Source organism: Staurois parvus, unplaced genomic scaffold (assembly GCF_062004578.1).
Source record: "Staurois parvus isolate SC_StPar_1 unplaced genomic scaffold, SC_StPar_1.0 ptg000332l, whole genome shotgun sequence".
Classification (NCBI taxonomy): Eukaryota; Metazoa; Chordata; class Amphibia; order Anura; family Ranidae; genus Staurois; species Staurois parvus.
This window is the reverse complement of record NW_028318128.1, coordinates 559920-576123: the sequence shown is the minus strand read 5'-3', so window position 1 is coordinate 576123 and position 16204 is coordinate 559920. Positions and strand designations below refer to the sequence as shown.

General features: G+C 42.6%; 1 protein-coding gene across 5 annotated transcripts in view; it reads left to right on the top strand.

The window, feature by feature from the left end:
• Nucleotides 1–16204, top strand: part of SMG7 (SMG7 nonsense mediated mRNA decay factor) — a 121827-nt gene that overhangs the window by 40738 nt on the left and 64885 nt on the right. For all 5 annotated transcript variants that reach the window (XM_089683979.1, XM_089683978.1, XM_089683977.1 and 2 more), the window contains exons 4-5: nucleotides 15453–15585; nucleotides 15661–15832. In XM_089683979.1, the coding sequence (XP_089540105.1) occupies nucleotides 15453–15585; nucleotides 15661–15832 (305 nt within the window). The remainder of the gene's footprint in view (nucleotides 1–15452; nucleotides 15586–15660; nucleotides 15833–16204) is intronic.

Sequence of the window (16204 nt, the reverse complement as noted above, 5' to 3'; positions counted from 1 at the left end):
CTTTAAAGAGCTCAGACAGGTGCTACTAAGTTGGATATATGAGTGGAGTAGAGGTGGACTTTTTAAAGGCACAGTAACAGGTCTTTGAGAGCCAGAGCCTTGCTGTTTCTTAGGTGTTCAAATACTTATGTTCAGCAGTGCAAGACAAATAAATTCTTTAAAAATCATACAATGTGATTTCCTGAATTATTTTTTTAATTCTCTCTCTGAGTGCGAATGCACCTACAATGTAAATTTCAGACCCCTCCATGATTTCTAAGTGGGAGAACTTGCAAAATCGCAGAGTGTTCAAATACTGCTGTTCCTCACTGTAAACATGTATTTGGGTGTGTTGTGATATTTTTTTTTGCATGTGTATGCACAAAATTAATGGCTCCGTTCTCTAGCAGAGTATAACTGATATCGATATATGTGCTCCATTTATATTAACCTCCCAGATGATTTTGTCATTTGACTTTAAATATCTGTAACCCCAGAAACTGCCAGTCACTGAGCACCCTTTACTGTTACCATTTAATTGAACTTGCATTAGGTTTGAAGTAAATGCTAAAATAAAGTTTAAATGGAAGAACTATATCAGATGGAACAATTACACAAAAAGAAAATAACTATAGTTACAACAAAAGATAATATTAAAAAGAGATGAGCTAAAGGATTTTATGGAACAAGAAACCAGGAAGATTTTTAATGGGGTTTCGAAGGAAAGATATCGGTGGAGGAATAGGCCAGGGAAATACCTGATGAAGTTGAAGGAAAAGAAATCAAGGAATTTTATAGATAAAATAAAAAATGAAAAAGGTGAAATGGTTTATTCAACCACCGTTTATCGTTAACATATTCCAGAGGTACTATAGCGGTCTATATGGAGCAAAAGAGAAGAACCAGAAGGAATCAGAGGAAGAGGCAGATTTACCTGAATGAGGCCAGTTAACCTAGATTGGATAAAACTAGACTAGCAGCTTTAGATAACCCAATAGCAATAAAAGAAGTCAACTTAGCATTAAAGGATACAGCTGTAGGAAAGAGTCCCAGACCTGATGGGTTTATCGTGGGATACTATAAGAAGTTTAAAGATCGTTTAGTCCCTACACTGTGTTTATATATGAACGCACTAGGAGAGAAGACAAAGATGAGGGAGGAATCACTACAGGCATATACAACAATAATACCCAAAGAGGGGAAAGATTGATCTCTGGTCTCAGTGTACCAGCTATAGACCCACATCTTTGTTCAATACCGATACAACATTGTATGTGAAGGTATTAGCTACCAGGGTGAAAGATTTGACGTTTAACTGGTTACACTTGGACCAAGTGGGATTTATACCGGGCAGAGAGGGAAAGGATAATGGTTTAAGAACATTGCTTATCCTGCAAAAGAATGAAAGAGGAGGGGTACTGGGAATTATTCTGTCAGTTGATGCTGAAAAGGCTTTCGACAGAGTATATTGGGGATTTATGATCTATACGCTAAGAACATTAGGAATTGGACCTAGAAAGATGCAGTGGATAAAAGAGTTATATAGCAGTCCATCATCTGCAGTTAAATAAACTGTTCGCTATCAAAATTTTTTAGGCTATATAATGGAACAAGACAGGAATGTCCCCTGTCCACGTTGATGTTTATCTCCTTGGAACCGCTATTAGCAACTGTTAGAAATAGCGTAGATGACAAGGGAATGTGGACAGGGGATATTGAACATAAAGTGGCAGCATGTGCAGTTGATATGCTGTTTTCGATCAAAAACCCCAGATTAACATTACTGAATTTAATGAGAAAATTGAAAGAATATGGAGAGCTATCCAGCTTGAAAATGAATCCCTCAGAAAGTGAGATGTAAATGAATCTCTTGCCTAAATTACTTTGTTTAGAGCACTCCCAATCCCTGTCTCGAAAACGTTCCTAGATCGCTTTCAACGGATGATTAATAATTTTATTTGGCGTAACAAACGTCCTCGTTTTACTTCATCAGTCCTATACCGGTCGCAACGGGCAGGAGGCTTCGGTCTTCCCAATTTCTGGCTTTACTACTTGTTGGCCCGTTTCGCACAATTATCACAATGCACGACTATTAATTCCCAAATCCCGTGGATCAGATTTTATTCTCAGTCTATACGTCCATTCTATCTACCAGGAGGCATATTGTGGTCCAAATTCCCCCCCCCCCCCCCCCGCTTGTTATGGATCCATAATTCCATTGTTGGATATACCATGGTGGATAACATACATAAGAGCTCTAGATCTTTCTGTCCGTGAGACAGCCATCAAAGTATTAACCAGATGGTATTATACCCCATCTAGACTACATGTCCTGTATCCAGGGATGTCCCACCTATGTTTCCGGGGCTGTGGCCTTGCCGGTACTCTGGTGCATACATTTTGGGCCTGCCCAGGCCTCTCCTTGGTGTGGCGCAGGATCTCTGAGGTGGCTTCTGCACTGGCGGGAGACCCGGTGCATCAGACTATGCAGTCCTGCCTATTGGGAGCTCATATCTGGGAGTTCAGACTGAGGTTATGAGGCTAATCCATACCATTTGTACATCCACCCTATGAGCTATTGCCCTACACTCGAAATCTCTCACGGTACCATTGGCCTCTGTTCTGCATAGAGCTGATGCTGTGATACTCATGGAAAGAATTCATTATAGTTTACTGGACAAGATGCACTTATTTGATAGAAAATGGGAAATTTGGAGAACTCATAGACATTTGCTATATGACTAAGGAACACCCATGTTTGGATTGATGGACTTACTCTGTTGGTAGCTGTAACTCTGCCTACCTCTCTATTTATATTGCTCATGTACTTAAATTCTTTTCTCTCTTTTTCTCTTCTCTTTTCTCTTTCTTTACTCTACATGATTGCACCTTTTTGAAATGTACACTTCACTTGTACCATGTTTCTGTTTTACATACTGTTTGAAGCTGTAATGACATTTTACAGTCTATTTCTTGAAAAATAAAATCATTTGTAAACAAAAAAAAAAGTGAGATGTTAAATATAAACCTTTCAAAGGCTGAGAAACAAATTCTACAAAATGAGTTCCCCTTTAAATGGAGAGAAAAAGAACTAAAGTATTTAGGAATAAAACCAACATCGCCTATAAAAAAAATCTGTGTCAGGCAAATTATATCCCACTAATAAACGAGATAAAGCATGAACTGAGAAAAGCCTCTATGGGAAAGCCGTCTTCGATAGGTCAGATAAATATGATTAAGATGATTATAGTACCAAAAGTGTTCTATAAATTTAATATGCTTGTAATACATCTTCCAGGGTCTTTTTTCAGGTTTCTCAAAAAAATTATATAATGCGATAATGGCTTAGATATGTGTGGACTAACAAAAAAACAAGAATCCAGTATGACGTTTTGTGCAATAATAAAAAAAAAAAAAAAGAGGGTGATTAAATATGCCAGATTTTTTTAATGTTTTGTTTTTTGTTGTGTTTTTTTTTCTTTTTTGTTTTTGCACTGTCCCTTTTTTTAAAAAAATTTAATCACTTTTATTCTTATCAAAAAAAATGCATGCATCCCTTGTGATATAAATAATTAGTGACAGGTCCTTTTTATGGAGAGATGTGGGGTCAATAAGACCCCACATCTCTCCTCTTCAATGTAAAGCATTGGATCAAAAAAACCATTGATCTAGTGCTTTTAAACAGGGAAAGAAAAAAAAATGGCTGGAACCGGAAGTGACGTTGCTCTGGTCCTCCTAGAGCATAGAGATGAGTGAAGGCCATCTTTCCTTCCCTCATCTCTATGCCCAGCGCCGGGATTGTTCGATGGCTTCTCAGGTAAGGCTGAGAACTACTGAGTGGCAAGGGGCGGGGGTTTTTTGGCACCTGTATCGGTGCTTTTTTTTTTCTCTCATTTCGGCCGACAGCCGAAAGGGGTGTTTTTCAGCTGAAATGTTTCGGCCACCGAAATTTCGGTGCATCCCTAGTTTGTTTTTTGTTGTTTTTTTTTTTCCTTTCAATTGCATTTACAGGCACTTTAACCACTTGCCTACAGGGCACTTATACCCCCTTCTTGCCCAGGCCAATTTCCATCTTTCAGCGCTGTCGCACTTTGAATGACAATTGTGTGGTCAAACAACACTGTAGCCATATGAAATTTTTATCATTTTTTTTGTAACAGAGCTTTATTTTGGTGGTATTTAATCTAACCTGGGTTTTTTATTTTTTCTTAAAATCACTACAAAAAAACTTTTTTTTCAAAATTTTCAGTGGTTTTTGGTTTAAGTGTAAATAAGTGATTTTTCTCCTTCACTGATGTGCGCTAATGAGGCTGCACTGATGGGCACTGATAGGCTGCACTGGTAGGTGGCACTGATGGGCATTGACAGACATCACTGATGGGCACTGATAGGTAGCACTGATACATGGCACTGTTAGGCGGCACTGGTGGGCACTGTTAGGCGGCACTGGCGGGCACTGTTAGGCGGCACTGGCGGGCACTGTTAGGCGGCACTGTTAGGCGGCACTGTTAGGCGGCACTGTTAGGCGGCACTGTTAGGCGGCACTGTTAGGCGGCACTGTTAGGCGGCACTGTTAGGCGGCACTGTTAGGCGGCACTGTTAGGCGGCACTGTTAGGCGGCACTGTTAGGCGGCACTGTTAGGCGGCACTGTTAGGCGGCACTGTTAGGCGGCACTGTTAGGCGGCACTGTTAGGCGGCACTGTTAGGCGGCACTGTTAGGTAATACTGAAAGGCAGCTCAGATGGGCACTGATATGTGGCATTGATGTGCACTGGTAGGCACTGATATGTGGCACTGATGAGCACTGACATAAGGCACTGATGGACACTGACAGGTGGCACTGCTGGGGCTACACTGATCATCAGTGCCCTGATGATCAGTGTACATGTCTCCTCCGCGGAAAGCCGATTACCGGCTCTCCTCTCGATTTGTCAGCGTGACAGCTCGAGAGGAGAGAAATGCCGATAACCGGCATTTCGCTGTTTACATGTGATCAGCTGTGATTGGACATAGCTGATCACATGACCGAGCCGATATCTTCGTCTCTTTCCGTGATCGGTGATCCGGACACAGCGCACCGCCGATCACCGTGCTGCGCGCTCCCTGAGCCGTGCATGCGCAGTGAGAATGGGAGGATGTCATATGATGTCCTTCCAGAATGAGAGAACCACCTTGCGCCCATCATATTACTATATGGCGGGTGGAAGGTGGTTAAAGAGACTGCATGGTTGTTGTTAGAGAACGCATTATACACAGGGTGCTTCTAAGCATGTAGATAATAAGGGGTCGATTTTACTAAACCTGGAGCACTCAGAATTAGGTGCAGATGTGCTTGGCAGCCAATCAGCTTGTAACTTCAGCTTGCTCAATTAGGTTTTGACAATAAAACCTGGAAGCTGATTGGTTTCTATGTAGACCTGCACCAGATTTTGCACTTTGCAGTTTAGTAAATCTCCCCGTGTGTTCTTATTGGCCCAGGATTGCTTTACGAATTAAATGCTATGGAAGCACCCTGTATTAAATGTCTGCTAAATAAAGATTTTACCTTTACCAAAAGAAAAAGCACTATACCCAAAACAAAAATGATTTTCTACACACTGAGATCTGAAAACATTTACAGCTATAGCTATAGAAAAATATTTGTTACTGGTCAGTCATAATGAGAAAATTATGGTGCTCATTTCTCAATTGTCAAGGCATTAAAGGGCATATGTTTTAATTTTTTAGAAACAGGGACTTTCCCAGCACCACAATTAAATCTACATTTTATTGCATTCAATCTTTAGAGGTTCTTTCTACATAGTCTGCCAATATGGTATCAGCAAGTATAATTGACAAACAGAAAAGTTTAAGCTGTATTCAAGAAAGCAGTATAATCCCTCGTGGGGTAGTGGGGTTACACTGCTTTCTTGATAACTGCTTAAGCTTTTCTGTTTGTCAGTTTTACTTGCTGATACCATATTGTCAGACTATGTAGAAAGAACCTCTCATGGTTTTTAAAGATTGAGTTCAATAAAATGTAATTTTTTAAGAATTTTTTTTTTAATTGTGGTGCTTGGAAAGTCCCTGTTTCTATAAAAAAAAAAAAAAAAGTATGCTCTTTAATACCTATAGTTGTAGAAAAACCCATTTCTGTACACAAAGGTGGGATTTCATGACAGGAAGCCAGCTGCGTTTCTGAATCTTTCCTCCCTTAAAGCACTTTCATTTCATTTATTTTCTGAAAGCTCATAGCCCTAAATGTGCAGGTGTGAACCTAATTAGATGTGGGCAACATAAAATAGTTATTTCCTAAAGTAACCCTAGAAAGTAATGGTTCAGCTAAAACTTCTTACCAAGTGCAGATTAGTCCCTGCCCCCTTATAGCACTCCCAGTTGAAGCTCTGACACTTGATAGCTGAATGGCAGGGATGGGAGGAATGGGGGGGTTGTTTTTTCTTTTTTTTTTTTTACCTGCTCTGTACAATGGTTTTACACAGAGCAGCCCCAATCCTCATCTTCTCAGGTCACCCGCCAGCGCTACTGGCTACTCCCCCTTGCTGAGTGCCCCTAGATCAAGCACTCTTGCATGCTCTCCTGAGCCCCCTGCCACACGGAGCTTGGTTTGGCCACGCCACCTCATTCCTTCCTCACTGGCGATGATTGACCGCAGCAGTAACCAATGTCTCCTGCTGCTGTGCCTCAGCCAATAAGGATGGAGAGATCCGGGAGAGATGCTGCTCTCGTGCACATCGCTGGATTGAGATTGGGTTCAGGTAAGTATTAGGGGGAGGCTGTGTGGGGAGCTACACACTGAATGCATGAAAGTAAAATGCCTTCAGCACCACTGTAATCTTGGCTTAGAGAAAAGTAAAGGTCCTATATATAGTATCTGGTTTGAATGCAAGGTGCTTCAGAGGTAAATTTGAAGCCAACACAGATGATGGCAGGGACAGATTCATTTTAAAGGGATTTCCTCACACTTCTTGTTGTGGCTGTGGGACAGGAAGTGGGAGGGAATCTGCCCAATGGAACAAATGACAAAAAAACTGACAAGGGTTTGAATTCTCCCTTACACTTTCCAAAATAAAAAAGGTTTTGTCTTTAGTTTTACTTTTAACTAAACATTAACCAATGGCAATCGAGATAAGAAGGTAATAGCTGTGATTGTAACAAATGGGTTGAATGTGATGGCTCCTCCCTCCAGTATTATAAAATATATATATATATATATATATATATATATATATATATATAGCTCTTGAAGATCGCTTTTATGAGTCCTCCTATCCCTCTTGTATTGAACTGTATTGTTGTGGTATTGTCTCCCGTTATATTGTAAAGCACTGAGCAAACTGTTGGCGCTATATAAATCCTGTATAATGAGTCATTCTTTGTGATTTTAAAATTGGTCTTATGTTGTCCATCTATCCAGCATTGTGACACCTTGCTTCCGAAAAGACTGTCTGTTTGGAACATACACTTATTAGACTAAAGGGCTTTCATTTTATTCTCAGAGCCAATGGAGAAGACAGATGCCTTTTCTAACTGCAGATTTATGTTAAAGTCCGGTCAAAAGCTAACTAAACTTAACCACTTCAATACCAGATACTTTCAACCCTTCCTGCCCATACTAATTTTCAGCTTTCAGCGCTGTCACACTTTGAATGACAATTCCGTGGTCATACAACACTGTACCATTATGAAATGTTTATCATCTTTTTCACACAAGTTGAGCTTTCTTTTGGTGGCATTTAATCACCACTGTTTTTTAAATGTTTTGCTAAATAAATGAAAAAAGGCTGTAAATGTTTTATAAAAATGCATTTTTCTTTATTTCTGTTATACTATTTTGCAAATCTTTCTTCTTAAATTTAGGCCAATGGGTATGCTCAGCGCTGTACAGTAGCAGGGGGGACAGAACATGAGACAAGACCGTAACAATACAATACACGAGGGGTTCGAGGGCCCTGCTCTTTCGAGCTTACAATCTAGGAGGGAGGGGAAGGTGGCACAGGAGGAGATGGCTGTGGGGGATGGAGTGGCGGGAGGAGTGGAGGAGGTTAGTTGTTAGGTGAGGTCGGGTGTTAGGTGAGGTTGGGGTAGGCTTCCCTGAAGAGGAGGGTTTTCAGGGTGCGCCTGAAGGTGAGGAGGGTAGGCGACAGTCTGATGGATTGGGGTAGGGAGTTCCAGAGGTGGGCGATGCGGGCAGGGGGTGAGGTGGAGGGGTGGAGAGGTAAATTTGGGTGTCGTCGGCATAGAGGTGGTAGTTGAAGCCGTGGGAGTGAATAAGTTTGCTAAGGGAGGAGGTATAGATGGAGAAGAGGAGGGTCCCGAGGACAGAGCCTTGGGGGACCCCAACAGAGAGGGGGAGGGAGGGGGAGGTGGCAGTGTTGTAGGTGCCGCTGAAGGAGTGTTGGGAAAGGTAGGAGAACCAGGAGAGAGCAGCATCCTTGATGCCAAGGGAGTGCAGTTTGGCAAGGAGGAGAGGGTGGTCAACAGTGTCGAAGGCCGCGGAGAGGTCGAGGAGCAGGAGGATAGAATAGTGGCCATTGGCTTTGGAGGTTAGCAGGTCATTAGTGATTTTAAGTAGGGCAGTTTCGGTGGAGTGCAGGGGACGGAAGCCAGACTGTAGGGGGTCAAGGAGGTTATCAGTGAGGTGGGCGCTTAGGCGATTGTAGGCCAGGCGCTCAAGGAGCTTGGAAGTGAAGGGCAACAAGGAGATGGGTCTAAGGTTGTTAAGGTTAGTGGGGTCAAGAGAGGGTTTTTTGAGTATGGGAGTGATGTGTGCGTGCTTTAGAGGGGAGGGGAAGGTGCCAGTGGAGAGGGAGAGATTGAAGATGTGGGTGAGGGAGCGAATGATGGAGGGGGGGGGGTGACTGGAGGAGCTGTGAGGGGATAGGGTCCAGGGGGCAGGTGGTGAGGCGGGCTACAGTGAAGACCTTAGAGACCTCCTCGGGGGTAGTTGGGCTGAAGGAGCGGAGTGTTGGGGAGGTGATGATGTGCAGGGCATTAGGTATAATGGGCGGTAGTGCGGCTGTGAGTCAGACTATGTGTTGCAGCAGACCAAAAGGCTGGAGAACCCCATTGGTTAGCTGGGACTAACCAATGGGGTTCTCTACCCCATTGGTTAGTCCCAGCAGTCTCTGACTTATGTAGTCCCACAGTTCAACAAAGAGGGGACAGTCCCGCCCCACAATATCATCGAGGATCAAGTTCTGGACCACTCCAATGTCCTGTGACACCACTCCACACGCGGTAGTTAGGGCTACAGGCACCATGGCATATTTCCTAGTATCCCCATGAATGCACACTACCTTGAGGGTCCTATGTACTGGACCCACTCTCCCCACTACTCTGGGATTAACCAGGGTCACCATGCTACCTGAGTCCAGTAGTGCATTGGCAGGGTATTGGTTTACCCAGACATCACACTCAAAGCGTCCCTCCATCAAGTCTAGGTGGGTGACACAGACACTGCGGGAGAAAAAGGACATCCTCTGAACAGCCCCACAGTCCATGGGCTCCTCCCGCAAGGGACACTGGGCCTGGATATGGCCCCGGTTATGACACCGCCAGCACAGCACCTGTTCACTCCTGGGTGCCGGAGCAGAGCTCTGGGATGCTGGGGCAGTAGCAGCTTGGCTCTCCTGCATGCTGATTCCGGGGTTCTTCCCATCGCTCTTTCCCTGATTTATGACCAGACGTGTCCTCCATGTTGGTTCACTCCTCCGGGGTTTTCCCACTCCACAGGTCTCAGCTGTCACCAGGTACCATTCCACCATCTGCACCAGCTGACCAGGGAACTATGGGTTTCCAAGGCTGACCCACTGTTGTAACTCCTCTGGGAGCGCTCTCAGGTACCGGTCCTGGACAACCCGCTCCACAATCTGCAGTGCAGTTAATTTCTCTGGCTGCAGCCATTTCTTTGCCAGCTGCATCAGTTCCTGCATCTGCCCCCTGGGTGACTGGCCGCTGCGGAACACGAAGTATGCATCCTGTGTGCCAACACAGTGGTGGTCAACCCAAGGCGTGCAAGGTTGGCCTCCTTCAGCTTCTCATATGTATTGGCCTCTGCAGCCGGCAAATCAAAGTAAGCCTTTTGGTGGTCCCCAATGAGAAGAGGCCAGCCTACTGATCATTAAGCCACCCCTCTCGTTCGGCAGTCTTCTTAAAGGTTACCAGAAACACCTCCACATCATCATGAGGGGTCAACTTCTGTAGGAAATGGCTTGCCTTTGAGGTAATTTGGTTGCTAGGGACAACCGACACTTTTACTTGTTTTGGCTAAAGCATCTATCGCATCACCGCCTCCTTGTGTGCCTCAAGCTGGCCAGCGAGGCGCATATTGGTTTCCTACTGCATCGACATGGCTTGCTGTTGTAGTGCTATCGCCTGTTCGTGTCGACCTTGAGCCTCTGCACTAGTGTGCTGCTGCACTGCTATCGCTTGCCGCGTTTGCAACCTGGCAGCAACCAACTGTTTTATAGGCTCCCCCATTTTGTGGTCTATGGGTTGCACCGATTGTGCAGCCTTAACCCCAGGACTTCAAACCGCACTTTTTTTCTTTTAACTGTCCAGTTCATTCACAGCAATATCTGGAAGAGTATACTGCCCGCATCCTCCACAAACTGTGATATTCTGGAGGATTATGCTCACACTGGCGGCATGTGAAATCAAGGTCAGTCTTTATTTTTCAAATAAAAACAAATACAGCTTTCTGGCAGCAAAAAGAAATAAAACTGTCCCAGCAGCAGGACACAAAAATAATCTTTGTGGCTTATTGCCATCCACATAGTAGGTCATTTCACCGCACTGCCATTCCAGGGCTGTGTGCTCTCCCTCCCCTGAGGGTCAAACACAGCGCTTGGCCACTTCAGCAAAAATGGCTCAGTAGTTTAGGAGCAGACACTGTTCCTCAGCCATGTGTCTGCCTTCACACAGCCCCCCTGCTAGGTGAGGGTTACACCCTTAACATATCTCTCCTCCCACATGAGACCCTTAACCCTTTGTCTCCCGGGGTGAGAGGTTGGAGACTCATCCCTCCCATTAACTCTTAATGTCTCCAGATTCCAGGGACCCACAACAAACTAAAAAACACAGGAGAAACTGCTAACCATATTCCCCTCTTGATGGCATTTCCCTGCAATCTCTCAGCTATGGCTGAGAACCTCTCAAATGGAACAAAAATAACGCCCCTCCAGGATGCATCCTTGGCGCCTTCTACAATATACACACATATACAGTATCTGAAAATCAATCAATCCTGATGTACTGATGTCCTATCTCATTTCTTGGGGCCCAAAATTGCTAGTACAGTACAAATACCCCCCAAATGACTGAGGTAAGAGGCATTGCGAGTTTTTTATATATATATCTATATATAGATACATATATATATAATTATAGAGAGTTTTTTTTTTTTTTTACAATTTTTAAAATGTTTCACATATTGGCACCAGTCAACCACGCCATCATATAACTGGTGTTGCGGTGATCAGGGACACTGACTGGTCACTTGCGAGTCTGGAATGCACCGCTACAAACTCGCACAGGACCTTTTTCATAATGGCACTCAAAACACAATGTGTGTGGATCGCATCTGTGTGGACCACCTCAATAGGAACACAAAATATCTAGCCTGTTGGTGACGGTATTTGAAAAAAAAAATAAAAATTAAATTGAAAACCTTTTTTTTTTTTTTTTTTTTTTTTTTACATACATCGACCAGAGCAATACAGTTGCCACAGTAACATTGTACTACTCTGGGGAAGTGATTGGGATTGTTTTTTTTATTTTTTTTTTTTATTTTTTTTTATAAACTATGATTGTTTAGAACTGAATTATACAGTTATAAGCAACCATTTTTTCTGAATGAAAACTATTATTTCAGTGTTTACTCTTGTGATTAGCTATTATTGGTCACAGCTAATCACAAGGTGCAGATGGGCTGTGATTAGTCACATGGTACAAACAGGGCCAGTCATGGAGCTCATCACAATAGTACACAATAAATGGCATGAAACACAGCCTTTCATTGTGTACAATTGTCATGTGATCTGCAGTGATTGGTTACTGCGACCACATTGTACTGGCAGCAGGCCGATACAGTGATCTTTCAGAGGCCGTGTCTGGTGGACACAGCCGCTGACAGATTGTGCTGGAACATGGCCCGATCCTGGGATGACTTTATATGATGTCGTCCTAGGATAATAGGGGAGGTGTTGAAGCTACTCTCTCCCCCATTCTATGCCCTATTCTATCTACCCTGTAAAGGAAAGATGTGTATACTTACCTAATCTAAGGGCACTGCAGTACAGTCACGTGAACAGGTTCCAGCTTCACTGTAGTGGCAGGATAGTAATGCTGGCTGTACACGTTTAGATTTTTGTTTGAAAATTTCCATTCTAAGAACATTCGTTGAATTTTATAACGGTTAGTGGGGTCAAATCGGTTTTCGTCTTCGACCACGGTGAAGGGAACATTTTGAAGGAGCAAAATAGAAGACTTTTCTCAATCAAATGAATGTTCGGACAGTGTATGTGGTTTTTGTTCAGAAATTACATTCATTTTAAAATTGAATGTTCGGCAAATGTACAAAGAATTTTCGTACGAATATTCTCGACCGAAAATCTATATATGTTTGCTCACATTGAGCCTGGTACATACGATGAGAATATTGAGAATCTCAGACGAATGATCGTCCGCTTTTTTTTTTTTCTTTTTCCATTGCTGGTCTCATGGTCTCATATCAAAAATTAAGAGGTTACTGTTACTAAAGTTAGGAAAATTCTCATAAAATCAAACTTTTGGAAATGATGTAATCTATTCTTTCTTTTCAGAGCATGCGTGGTCTGGGTCACGTGACTTTTTATGAATGAATACTTCATTGAGTACATGAAGACAGCAGTCTCCAACAACATAAAACATTGTAATCAAACAGAGTACAACCAGAGTGCAAATGTAATCTGTAGACCCACCTGGCGGTTGTGCCAGACACCCGGTCGCACACATGAAGGCCCTGAAGAAATCTGGTGTCCCCAGAAGCCAGGAGGACACTGCCTTGCCAATTTTCTCCTTTCTTAGACAAGACTAGAAAAGATAGACGAAAAGTCATGTAGAGAGAGGATGAGTAGGAAAAGAAAGAAGAGAAAGGAGAAAAAAAGAGGGGGAGGGGGTGTAACAAGGCTCACAAACACATCCAGACCGAAAGGGAAACCCGTGTCTCTTCTCAAGGACTAACCTTGAGAAGAGACTTCCCCTCCTTTTATGTTGATTCATCAGTACAAGATCCTTCATTAGATTTGGCTCCTTGACCTTGTGGAGCCAGAGCCCAATGGACGGAGGCTGTGCTTCCTTCATCTAGGTGAAATACATGATTTGGTAGCATTCAGAAGGTGATGCAGGATTGATCTTTTTGATTTTTATAGGGTAGTATATTGGTAACATAAAGGAGAAAAAATGCCAAACCTCAAAAGAGCATTTAATGAATTTCAAAATAATCTGGTGGACCTCCTTTCAGTAGTGATTGATATTGCTTGTTGGAGTTTTGTAACTCTGGAAGCTGGATGCTGGGTCTAAACAGGAGCTGTGTTCCAAAGCTGGGATCATGATGTGGGCTGTCCTTGGCTTCCTATAACTTAAAGCAGAGCTCCACCCAAAAGGGGGAAGTTCCACTTTAAGGACTAGTCCCCCTCTCCCCGTTAAGATTTGGCACCTTTGGTGAAGAGGTTTCTAAAGGTTACTAAAGGTTTCTAAAGTTACGAAAATTATTGTACGACAGAAAGAGAGAAAATTCTGAAGTGATGTAATGTATTGTATTTTTAGACGGAAACTGTACTGATTAAACAAAAATCGTACGAGAAAAATTTTTTAAACTTGTCCCTTCAAATAATTTTGTACGCAAGCTGTGTACTAACCATCAGATCAACATATGGCAATAGCGGAATTCATCGCATGATTTTCTAATCGTGTGTACTAGGCTTTCAGATCAAATGTCCCACCCCCATCCCCTCACCCTCTGGTGCCTTTCCGGGCTCTCCCGTTCCACCAGACAGCAGCTGGCATTTTTGCTGGCTTACCATATAAGTGATTGGGGACTTGATCTTCCCCGATCATCTCTATGGTCACTTACCAGTCACTTTCCGGTCACTTCCGGTTTCCCCAGCATGTAAGCAAGCAATGTTTTGCTTGTAAAAAGCATCTGATCAAATACATCTTGTTTGATTAAGATGCTTTTAAGGGCAGAGGAGAGATCTGGGGTCTATTAGACCCCACATCTCTCCATAAAGAGGACCTGTCACTGTCCATGCTATCACAGGGGATGTTGTTCATCCCTTGTAATAGCAATAAAAGTGATACAAAAATGTAAAGCGCGTGTAAAAATGAAAAAAAATAAATAAAATGGCAAACTTTTTTTTAAAGGGCTCCTGTGTGCTTGTGCCCATCCCACGGCGATTACACCACACGTGAGGTATCGCCACAAATGTCAGAGCAAAAGCAATAATTCTAGCACAAGACCTTCGTCGACTATGGAGATTTTTAAGTACTGTAGTTTGGTGCCATTCCACGAGCATGACATATTGGGTATCTATTTATTCAATATAACATTCTTTTATATTGGGTATTACAGTGTGGTTTTGTTCATTGAAATTCATTAGTGTATTTTTTACCAAAACTGCGTTTGAAAAACCTTTGTGCAAATATTATATGACAAAAAAATTGCAAAATCAACCATTTTATTCCCTAGAGTCTCTGCTTAAAATAAATAAATATGTATGTGTGTGTGTGTTTGGGGTTATTAATTTTCTAGCAAAAAAAAATCCAGATTTTTACACATGGGAGAGTAGTATCAGAATAGGCCTGGTCTTCAAGTGGTTAAACTTGCTGGGGTAACCTTTTTTTTTTCCCTCATTTATCCTATGAGAGCCAGCTCACATATATGCGAATTGAATGCCTTTTGAACCGCATCCAATTTGCATGACGTGAAATACCATTGCTTTCTATTGTGCCTGTTCACATTTGTCCAGTGCAGCCGGAATGCGGATTCAGTGCCAATTCAAAAAGAGTCTGTCAGTTTTCTGAGCAGTGCGGTCCAGTTCAGGTGCAAATTTAGTCTCATTGACTTCTGTGGGAACCGCCTCTGAATCTAACATGTCATCATTTTTTTAAAACAATTTCAGCAGGTTTTTTTTCTCTTCAAATCCTGTCCTGAACCGCATATGAACCAGTCCTGAACTGGCGAACAACTGCTTTGTAATTCGCTGTAAAAATGGACCTTCAAAACCACACCGCACATGTGTGAATCCAGTGTGAACAAGAAAACCCTGGTTACTTACCCACTTCCAGGCAGCAATGTCTAAAGACTTACAAGTGTTTATTTGCATATATAATTTAATGTTTTGCTATAAGATACACTACAAAGTGTCATTTTATATCGTTAAGTTTGTTTTCTGGTTCATCGCATATCTACAACCCTATATTCTGCCCACAGTTGGAATCATGCCTTCAAAAATCAGATCACAACACTGCAAGGACAGGCCAAAAACCGGGCGAACCCAAACCGTAGCGAGGTGCAGGCCAATCTTTCACTGTTCCTGGAGGCAGCTAGTGGATTTTATACACAGGTAAGCTACATTTTAGATGACCCTACCTTGTACTTGCTATGGATATCTTACTTTACATATCCTCTTCTTGTAAAGCTTTTGCAGGAGTTATGCACTGTGTTTAACGTGGATTTGCCATGCCGTGTCAAGTCCTCCCAGCTGGGGATCATCAGCAATAAGCAGATGCACTGTGGGACGGTGGTGAAGCCTCAGTCTAGTTCCTGCGCTTATATATGCCAGCACTGCCTGGTACACCTTGGAGACATTGGTGAGACTCTCAGGAAATTTGTCATAAGTTGGTATTTTTTAGAAATTCCTAATTACCGTACCATCCAAGTTCATCTTTCAGATTTTCCCTAAGTAATATGTATATTCTTTGTTTATTTTCAGTTACCTTCTTTTCCTCCCACTTTGTGGTATTTCATGTTCTTGCCTATTGGCAAGTCCATGTTTTGCAAATATACTGTACAGATCATCCATGGCACCAGAGTCTCTCTGTGTCTACTTGAAATTTGCCAGCAGTGCATATTGCAGCTCACGGCATCATCAACTCGAATTGCATTCAGGACAGTTTGCATTTTTTCTGCTATTTCTGACTCATCTTTAACCCCTTGTCTTCTGGGGCAATTTTTTTTAACTT